The sequence below is a fragment of the Phaseolus vulgaris genome, chromosome 7 (assembly GCF_000499845.2).
Source record: "Phaseolus vulgaris cultivar G19833 chromosome 7, P. vulgaris v2.0, whole genome shotgun sequence".
Taxonomy (NCBI): Eukaryota; Viridiplantae; Streptophyta; class Magnoliopsida; order Fabales; family Fabaceae; genus Phaseolus; species Phaseolus vulgaris.
Window position 1 is genome coordinate 2,433,290 of NC_023753.2, and position 10,428 is coordinate 2,443,717.

At 31.3% G+C, this 10,428-nt stretch overlaps 2 protein-coding genes across 2 annotated transcripts; both read right to left on the reverse strand.

The window, feature by feature from the left end:
• Positions 1-235: 235 nt before the first annotated feature.
• On the reverse strand, positions 236-5,543 carry LOC137827660 (LEAF RUST 10 DISEASE-RESISTANCE LOCUS RECEPTOR-LIKE PROTEIN KINASE-like 1.1). The gene is made up of 4 exons (XM_068633888.1): positions 4,671-5,543; positions 4,344-4,384; positions 1,376-1,612; positions 236-1,276 (listed from the first exon to the last, which is right to left on the reverse strand). The coding sequence occupies exons 1-4, from the start codon at positions 5,399-5,401 to the stop codon at positions 288-290; spliced, it is 1,998 nt and encodes a 665-aa protein (XP_068489989.1). The 5' UTR covers positions 5,402-5,543; the 3' UTR covers positions 236-287.
• A 1,732-nt stretch (positions 5,544-7,275) lies between these two features.
• On the reverse strand, positions 7,276-9,744 carry LOC137827665 (LEAF RUST 10 DISEASE-RESISTANCE LOCUS RECEPTOR-LIKE PROTEIN KINASE-like 1.1). Its single transcript, XM_068633895.1, has 4 exons — positions 9,012-9,744; positions 8,837-8,877; positions 8,386-8,646; positions 7,276-8,311 (listed from the first exon to the last, which is right to left on the reverse strand). The coding sequence occupies exons 1-4, from the start codon at positions 9,707-9,709 to the stop codon at positions 7,467-7,469; spliced, it is 1,845 nt and encodes a 614-aa protein (XP_068489996.1). The 5' UTR covers positions 9,710-9,744; the 3' UTR covers positions 7,276-7,466.
• Positions 9,745-10,428: the final 684 nt, after the last annotated feature.

Consider the following 10,428-nt stretch of genomic DNA (forward strand, 5'->3'; position numbering starts at 1 on the left):
GAACAAAATGTACTAGTACAACGTTATCCATGCGTTATGTTACATTGATTTGACTGATAAATAACGAATTATGTGACGTAGCAGCTCACAGAAATTTTCTTCTCCCTTCCATTTTTCTTTTTGGGCTCCCTTACCTTTTTTTCCACAGTCCTTGTCTCTTTGAAAATCTGAACCAATCATTAGTGTAATGGAATTAGGAGCATCGAGAGTACAAAAAAGGTTCGGCTATATATTCTTAATTTTTACCAAAACGTGAAAAACTGTTGTTATTATTAGACAAAAAGTGGTTAACCACTGACATTGGGCGTGGTGGATTCACTTTCCCATTTCTCAGAGAAGGACTTTTGCGAAGATAGCTTATTATTCATTAAAATTCCAATTTGACTCGAATTCCGTGACGCCGATGGTGGTGGTTGCACTTCTTCTTGGGATGTAGAAGGAATAACATTACCACCATCATCTCCTTTCTCTAGATTCTCATACTCATAATTCCCACTTTGGATTTTCTTGAGGGCTTCCAGAACTTGGTCCATAGAAGGCCTTAATTCATTGTCTCCTTGCACACACCGAAAGGCCAATTCTGCCACTGAAGTCACCATCCTTTTAACCACTTGGTCTGACTCAAACCCAAAGGAGGGGTCTACAAGCTCACCAAGCTTTCCTTTTTGAATCTTTTTCATGCAAAGATTTGCTAAGTTAACTTCATCCCTTTCCCTGGCTGCATCAACTGCTGGCATGGATGATATTAGCTCCATCAGCACAACCCCAAAGCTGTACACATCACTCTTATCAGTGAGCCTATAGCATTGAAAATATTCAGGATCAAGATACCCCGGAGACCCTTGTGGAGCTGTGGAAACGTGGCTTACATCATTGGGGAGCAATCTTGAAAGCCCAAAATCTGCTACCTTAACGGAAAAATTAATGTCAAGCAGAACGTTATTGGTTTTCACATCACGGTGAATGATGTTAGAAGCATGGAGATAGGACAATGCAGTAGCAGTGTCTACGGCAATTTGCATTCGAATAGGCCATGTCAGCAAACCAACTCTTGCTAATTCACCATGGAGATGGCTGGCAACTGTGCCATTTGGAATGTATTCATACACAAGCAATAGCTCGTGGTCATGACGTGAAGTGCAGCCATAAAGGGACACAAGATTTCTGTGGCGCAAGCGAGTAAGGATCTCAATTTCATTCATAAACTGTTCCACTCTCTTGTAGTTGTGCTCAAATAAATGTTTGATTGCAACTTCCCTTCCATCTCTCAGAGTCCCTGGTTTTTCAGAGATAAATGCTTAAGCGAATTAATAAGACCGAAAAGTGATTGTATCTGTGCAATGCAAATGAGGTATGTAGTGTGTTATATGCTGACCGTAGTAAACAATGCCAAAGCCTCCATCTCCGAGCTTTCTAGTGGGGTCAAAATTGTTGGTTGCATCTTGAAGTTCCTTATAAGAGAAGACGGGTACCCCAAAGAAGATCCTGTCACTCTCCGTGTCTGGATTTTGGAAGGAATCAGCACGAGTGTTTCTCGATTCAACATACTTCTTTTTGCAGTAGCGTAGCGTGAGGAACAACGCAAATATGACCCATGGTCCCAAACCGATTCCTTCAAAGATTGCCACTTTTATTTAGTTTCATAATTAACAGAGACTAAAATTCAACGCCAGTTAATGAATGAACCAAAGAGGAGAAGGGAGATAAAAAATTACTTCATGATTTAAAAGGATTCATGATGATTAATGTATATATATTAATTTCTTTATTAAATCTGCATACAAGATATGACAGGTGTACCAATAATATATTTAAAAAAAAAATACTTTTAACTATTTAATTTAGGCTCAATTCCCTGCACCATTTACATCTTTATTTCCCTATCTAGCACCTTTTTGTTTTTATTTCCCTATCTAGCACCCTTTTGTTTTTATTTCCATATCTAGCACTCTTTTATTTTTTATTTCCCTATCTAGCACCATTTTAAAATAAATAAATAAATAATAAATTATTATTTTTTTAATAATTTTAATTTTTGAATGCATTAAAAAATAAATATTTTTAATGTTTAAAATAATTAGAAATATAATTAATGAATAAATAAATGAATTTTTACAAAATAAAAATAAAAAAGTAATAAATTAAAAATGTTTAGTTTAAATTTTTTTTTTTTAAATGAAGAAAATAAAAAATTAAACTATACAACAACATAAAAGTTGAATCTATAAACATAAATTAGTATTTATTTTTATTATTATTAATGATATAATCATGTTAATTTCAAGTAAAAAATACAGGACATAATTATTAAAAAACCAAAGTCAATTAGTATTAATGAATAGTGAACACATAAATAATATTGAAGTATCTACCCTAAATGCAAAATTCTAAAAAAAAGCTAATGCAAATGCTACACTTAATACTACACTGAATGCATTAAAAAATAAATATTTTTAATGTTTAAAATAATTAGAAATATAATTAATGAATAAATAAATGAGTTTTTACAAAATAAAAACAAAAAAGTAATAAATTAAAAATGTTTAGTTTAAAATTATTTTTTTTAAAATGAAGAAAATAAAAAATTAAACTCTACAACAACATAAAAGTTGAATCTATAAACATACATTAGTATTTATTTTTATTATTATTGATGATGTAATCATGTTAATTTCAAGTAAAAAATACAGGACATATTTATAAAAAAAACCAAAGTCAATTAGTATTAATTAATAGTGGACACATAAATAATATTGAAGTGTTTACCTAAATGCAAAATTCTAAAAAAAACTAATACAAATGTTACACTTAATGCTTAAAAATGAGAAGAAAAAAATGCAAAAATAAATAAGTCTAGAAAATAAAAACAACAACAATAAAATAAAAACAAAAACCATAAATAAATAAATAAAGATTGCAGAAAAAATAATAATAACTAAAAACATAAAAGGTATAAAATAAAGGAAAAACAAAATAAGATAAAGATAAAAGATATAAAAAAAATCAAATAAATCAAAACAAAATAAATATAATAGATATAAGACAATACTAAATAAGTATATGTTGATCATAAAAAGGAAAATAAATGAGAGATGATCATTAATTTAATATGTTTCTAGTTATTATTATTTTTTCTGCCATTCTTTATTTATTTCTATTTATGTTTTTATTCATTAATTATATTTCTAACTATTTTAAATACTAAAAATATTTTTTTTTAATGCATTCAAAATTAAAATTATAAAAAAAATTACTGGATTGTGCAATTCTCGTCATTAATTATGTTTCATTTTGCACAAACTATTTAATGTACCACTGAAGAAAATATCAAATGAATGATCATCTTTTATTTATTTTTTTTTTATGATCAACATATACTTATTTAATATCGCCTTATATCTCTTATCTTTATCTTGTTTGAATTTTTTTTATATCTTTTATCTTTATCTTATTTTGTTTTGCCTTTATTTTATATCTTTTATGTTTTTAGTTGTTTTTTTTTCTGTCATTCTTTATTTATATCTATTTTTTGTTTTTATTTTATTGTTGCTGTTTTTATTTACTATACTTATTTTTTTATCTCATTTTTAAGCATTAAGTGTAACATTTGTATTAGTTTTTTTTAGAATTTTGCATTTAGGTAAACACTTCAATATTATTTATGTGTCCACTATTAATTAATACTAATTGACTTTGTTTTTTTTTTTATAAATATGTCCTGTATTTTTTTACTTGAAATTAATATGATTACATCAACAATAATAATAAAAATAAATACTAATTTATGTTTATAGATTCAACTTTTATGTTGTTGTAGAGTTTAATTTTTTATTTTCTTCATTTTTAAAAAAAATAATTTTAAACTAAACATTTTTAATTTATTACTTTTTTTTTGTAAAAACTCATTTATTTATTCATTAATTATATTTCTAATTATTTTAAACATTAAAAATATTTATTTTTTAATGCATTCAAAATTAAAATTATTAAAAAAATAATAATTTATTATTTATTTATTTATTTTTAAAATAGTGCTAGATAGGGAAATAAAAAATAAAAGAGTGCTAGATAGGGAAATAAAAACAAAAGGGTGCTAGATAGGGAAATAAAGATGTAAATGGTGCTAGATAGGGAATTGAGCCATTTAATTTAAGGTATTGATTAATTTTTTTCTAAATAATTTAAAGAAACTTACTGATGATGAAATCAAAATGACTTCCCTGTAGATGTTATGTTAAATTTGTGTCGATTTGTTTTTGAATGACTGAAAAAACATGTTTTATTGTAAATTTGGGAGTGAAGACTAAAATTTGGAAGCGGGAATGTGAAGATGTGTAAGTTACCTAGCATCAAAGGAAGCTTCCAAGTCAAAACTCTACTTTTCCTGCATAATTTAAAAGCAGCAGTTGTTCAGTTTAGATGATAAAGAAGTGAAGTGAGCCTGGTTAAATGTGGATGTCTGGATGGTAAAACAAATTTCTATGGTTTAAATATAGAAGTAATCAAGTAGAAATTAATTACCTAAATTTAAACTGTTGTGTTGATGTGGAAAAACATGCAGAGTTAAATTGGTTTTTAGCAGTTGGGAAATAAAAAAGTGTGAGCACAATAGAAATCTGGTTATATATGTAAACATTAACTTAGAAGTTTTGTTGAGATATTAGTATTACCTCACCACGCAATGTAACTTCCCGTTCCTGTCTGGTCGGCAATTGTCCTTTCCTCCAGGACACTGCTGACAGGCATTTGAAAACTGGAACTGATAGGTGATTTGAGAAGTTAAAAATCCAAATGGGTCTTTGAAGAACTCAGAATCTTTTCTGACGGAAAGTTCAACCTTTGAACATGAGGAGTTTAAAGAGCCTAGGTGGTCGTGGGCAGAGGAGGAAGGGGCAAAGTAAAAATCAAAGGAAGGACATGCAGTGTAGTTGATGAAATCATTTGAATGGCTGAGGTCTTTAAGGCGGCTGCAATTGAAGGCGGTTATGTTGTTTTTCAGATAAAAAACACCGAAAGGGGAGGAGGGAGGGACGCTGATATTATAGCTCAAGGCATCACAACTTGAATTTCTTAGAAGCTTGTCGAAATCATCATCTATAATGGAAATTTCAGAGCCCCTCCAACCACCAATATTTGTAACTTGTAAAATTTTTCCACCACTTCTCAACTGCACATGCTTTGGTGCTGTTTGGTTACTATTATTACAGCCATGGATTGCCAAAACGCCACAATTCTGGTGTTCAGAGGTGGTGAAGGGAAAGGAAATTGTCCCCAAACTTCCACAATCAAATGAGTCTGGACAACCAGAACTGTGCCCATTTGCTTCTGTCAGTTGCCAAAACAAAAGGATTACATAAACAAGGTACATTTTCATATGATAGAATAGAAGCACTACAACCATGGAATGCCTATATATATCTCCACTATTGTGTCTCTCACTATTTGTTCTTCACTTCTTCGCCCTGCATAAACCAACTCATACGCCAGTTGACTGCGAATATCAATGTCAATATATATGAATAACGTGATACTAAACAAGCACCAAGAATTGAGGTAATTTGGTTCTGACTTTTAATCTCCGTGTTAGCGTCTCAGTATGTGGATTTAATAATAAAGTATGTAAAATCTAAAAACCATACCATAAAAATGTGATAAATTCTTATAACTAATTACATCAATACTCACGAATTGAGTTGCTGATAGATACACTCTTGACCAGGTTGAAGTGTTTAACACTTTGTTTTCTTGGAACTTGACTTTGCAAAGATCGCTTTCTGACACTATACACGCCACGGTGTTAAACTCTGAATCAAACTTTCGCGTAACTAGTTGGTACAGATGCACTAAATGCATTGAGTCGTAGATCTGTCATCACTTAGGTCAAACAAAACAAACACTCAAGATTTTTGAAACTGATAAAATGATAAAAACTACTCAAAAGTAATACATGTTTATTTAATAAATACACTTGAATAAATAATCCAATTTTTTCACTTTTATTTTCGAATAAATAATTTTCGTTTCCTTAACCGAAATCTTCAACACGTCAAAAACTTATTGTCGGTATTTGTCAAAGAATAAAACCGTTGGGTCAGCATTTTCGGCTTCGCTGAAATTTAAGTTTGAAAAACTTACGTCAAAAATCAACCACGGAAGAACCAAAAGAAAAAGTTATTCATATAACAAAGCTGTCAGAGACTAAAATGCAAGTGGTCGGTTGACTTTTAAATATGATTTATTTAGATTATGATTTCAATTATTACAAAGAAAAAAATTTATCAAAGTTAAAAGTCTGTAAGTCAAAATAAAATAAAGGTAGCTTTAATGTTTCATCTTTACTTAGAGTTCGACCTTACGATTATAATTAGACTTAAATACGTTCTAGTACACTTGAGATTATGTTTCATATGATTCCTAACTTCCTCCTTTGCTTTCTTTATGTATTTTTTTGTAATTCCTCCGAGTACTCTGTTTTTTATCATAATATTTTTCTTTTATTTCGATATTCACCACAACAAGTCATTAAAATGAATAATAGAAGAATATATATATATATATATATATAGAAATAATTAATTAATTTTGGTACATTATATTCAATCCCATTACAATGGAAGATTGGTCACTCATCATGATATTGAATGAAAGCAATTCCCATTTACAAACAAAAGCACATAAATAAAAGAATAAAATTTGAGATTATGCTCTAACTTCCTGATTTATTATTAAAAAAGTATTAAATAAAAACTAATTTAAAAATTAATAATTAATTATTATATTAATTAAATTAAATATTAATTTAAAAAAAAATTATTAGTATCTAAATTAATTTTTATTATTGATAATTAATATTTAATTAAATACCAATGTTTTAACTACTAATTATTTATATTTTAAAATTAGTAGTTAAAATTTCAGAACTAGATATCAATTTAAAAATTATTTATCAATAATATAAACTAATTTAAATATTAATAATTTTTAAAAAAAATTAAAATAATATTTAATTTAATCAATATAATAATTAATTATTTTTATCTTTAAAACTAATTTTTGTTTAATGATATTTTCTCTTGTTTCTCTTTACTTTTAGTGTAATATTTTCCTTTTATATATTTAGATTCGGCTCAACAAGTCATCAAAGTGCTGAAACCACTAATTCTTTATTTTCTATATTTGTAAATCTTAGTTGCATGAAGTTTTTTCTTATCATGATTTTTTCTAGCTTTTGAAATTACATATTTAAATATTCAAACAATAATTTTATTTATAACCTTTCCCAAAATTCCTCTTAAAATTAATTTTTTTTTAGTGTGATAAGTAAACTTTTTTAATGTTGGAGCCTAAAAAGTATGAGCATTTTAATAAAATCATCTGTTTCCAAACAATAAAGAAAGTGGCTTAGGCAAGGCTTTCCCGGTGAAGATAGTTTAACTGACAGTGGCTTCTTATCGGAAAAATAAAATTCATTGATTGAGTCTGCGAGATCCCAGCACCAGCATTTCCCTTTTTCCTACATCTTCACACTCACCGATCCCAGTTTGAATTTTCTGCAGTGCTTCCAATACTTCATCCATGGAAGGTCTTAATTGCCTGTCTCCTTGCACGCACAGGAAGGCCAATTCCGCCACTGAACTCACCATCCTTTTCACTTCTTCGTCCGACTCAAAACCAAGCGATTGGCACACCAGCTCACTGAGTTTCCCATTTTGAATCTTCTTTATGGCAACACTCGCCAAGTTTATCTCATCATTTTTCCGGCCGGGATCAACCGCAGGCAACGACGATATCAGCTCAACAACCACAACCCCAAAGCTAAACACATCACTCTTGTCCGTCAGCTGGTAGTTCTGGAAATACCCAGGGTCAAGGTACCCCGGAGTCCCCTGCGGAGCGGTTGACACGTGGCTTGCATCGCTCGGAAGCAACCTCGAAAGACCAAAATCGGCCACCTTAACCATAAAATTTGTGTCGAGTAGAATGTTGCTGCTTTTCACGTCACGGTGAATGATGTCGGAAGCGTGGAGATAAGCCAACGCAGTGGCGGTCTCCACCGCAATTTGCATCCGAATCGGCCACGTCAGCAACTTGTCCCTTCCGTTGAGATGGTAAGCAAGAGTGCCGTTTGGGACGTATTCGTACACTAGCAGTAACTCACGGCTGTGACGCGAAGTGCAACCGTAGAGGGAGACGAGGTTCCTGTGTCGCAACTGAGTGAGTATCTCAATTTCGTTCAGAAATTGTTGCACTCTCCTGTAGTTGTGCTCGAACAAGAATTTCACTGCAACTTCCCTTCCATCTTCGAGTTTACCTGCATTTTAATTTTTACGTTTTAATTTAACAGGTGAATCAAGTTTTATATATTAATTTTTATACGGTACCCACCATAGTAAACGCTTCCAAATCCTCCCTCCCCTAGCTTTCTGGTGCGGTCAAAATTGTTAGTTGATTCTTGAAGCTCCTTATAAGAGAAGACGGGCACTCCAAAGAAGATCCTATCTGTCATCATGTCGGGATTCTCGTGAGGATCAGAACCAGTGTTTCTTGATCGGATTCGGAATAGTGCACCACCGTATTTCCATTTGCAGCGCCGTAATGTGAGGATCAACACCAATGTTACTGCAGTGCATAGTCCAGCACCTATACCTGCAAAATTGTTCCGTATTTCCAATTATTAAGTTTACATGCATAATTGGAAGCTAATTCCTTCAAATATAATACATTGTTTTTCAGCAACAAAATTGGTGAACAAAGAGGATTAAATATAAAATTAAAAAAACAGTGACACTTTATGCCATGCAAGATGCAGCGTGGAATATTAGATCATGTACATCACCTAATATTAATCCTAGCTTCCAAGCTGGACTTTTGTTCTTCCTGCATAATCCGAGGGGATGAAAGCAGTTATTTTGAGAAACTATTTGACGCGAATTATGAGAAGCCTAAAAATGAACAACCTAATATAATTAGGGCATGTTAAAATAATTTGATGGTTGGGACAGATTTAATACCTTGGGGCGCAATGAAGTTTTCGTTGGTTGTCGAGGTGGCATTGGCTTCTGGCATGCAAACACCGGATGCACTCATCTGATGGATGGAACAGCAAGGGAATGTCAGCAGTTAAGAATGCAAACGGATTTGCAGAGATTGCATAGCCATTGGCGGGAAGCTGGAGCATTGAACAGGAAGCTAGAGAGTTGTGAGAGACATCATCAGAGTGTGGAGGCCCCATGAAGATGTCATAGTCACAGCTTGTATTTCTGAGGAATGTTTTGGGGGTCTTAACTTGGAGGGTGCGGTTACACTTGTAAAGGGTTATGTTGTTGTTGATAGTAAAGTAACCTAAGGGAGAGCTAGGAGGGAGTGAAATATTGTGGCTGAATGTCTCACAACTATCGGATTGCAGGAGATTCTTGAGATGATCTTCAATGAAGTAGACAATAGTACTAAACATTTGCATCTCAAAATTTCTAACCCTAATCCATCTTGGTCCAATCTTTAACTTCACACCTTGCCCTGAATTTGGATTCTGATCATCACAACCATGGATTGGCCATATGCCACAGTCTTGGCGTTGTACCGTGGTGAAAGGGTAACCAAACTTCCCATGGTTTCCACAGTCAAACCAGAATGGACAATCAGCCTTGTGCCCACTTCCATTCCCTACCCACACAAAGAACACCATAATGAACATGTAAACAGAAAACATCCTCAGATGATGATGATGATGATAAGAAAAATGTTGTGATTGAACCCAGAAAAGAAAAACCCAATAATTTATAATCCATTCCTCGCCGCAAGCGTGTCACACGATTCGCCAGTTGTTTCATGGTACCCAGTGACCTGTTGAAACAATAACACATGTTCCATGGAATTTTTGAAAGATCCCTTACTTTCCTATTACTATTTTCATTTTTAGGCAACATGGTTATAAACTGCTACTACTTGCATATACTCCATTACCATTCGAGCTTGCATACTGTGCTTACAATTACAAAATTGTGACCCCAATTTGTAACCATGATAAACAACTAAAATTTGTAGGAAATAAATTTATGTATTTATAATAAATAAATTAAATTTTAAATAACAGTCAAAAAAATTATACTAAATAAGTATTTTTCATATATAAATATATCATAATTAAATTTTTAATAAATAATTTTAAATATATATATATATATTAGATTGGTAATAAATAATTTTTATTTTATATAAAGTTAATTTTTAACAAGAGGGTATGAAAAAATAGGTGTAAAATAAAATTTTAATATCAAAAACTATAAAAAAATATAGAAATAAAGTCATAAAGCTGACCATATGAATTTTGTTTTTGTTTTTTTGTATCTGTATACTCTGAATCAGAAAGTGAATAGTACAAATTGCTTTAAAATAGTATAAATCGTGGTTTGTTATTGAGCTGCATGG

Bases quoted from the DNA above. Each gene is read 5' to 3' on its own strand.
- LOC137827660 (XM_068633888.1), bottom strand. From the start codon at position 5,401: ATGGTTGTAGTGCTTCTATTCTATCATATGAAAATGTACCTTGTTTAT. The intron at 1,613-4,343 runs GTAACTTACACA...CAATCTTTGAAG, and splicing joins GAAGCTTCCTTTGATGCTAG to GAATCGGTTTGGGACCATGG. The intron at 1,277-1,375 runs GTCAGCATATAA...CTGAAAAACCAG, and splicing joins CTTTGGCATTGTTTACTACG to GGACTCTGAGAGATGGAAGG.
- LOC137827665 (XM_068633895.1), bottom strand. From the start codon at position 9,709: ATGTTTTCTGTTTACATGTTCATTATGGTGTTCTTTGTGTGGGTAGGG. The intron at 8,647-8,836 runs GTGATGTACATG...ACAATTTTGCAG, and splicing joins GAAGCTAGGATTAATATTAG to GTATAGGTGCTGGACTATGC. The intron at 8,312-8,385 runs GTGGGTACCGTA...ATTAAAATGCAG, and splicing joins ATTTGGAAGCGTTTACTATG to GTAAACTCGAAGATGGAAGG.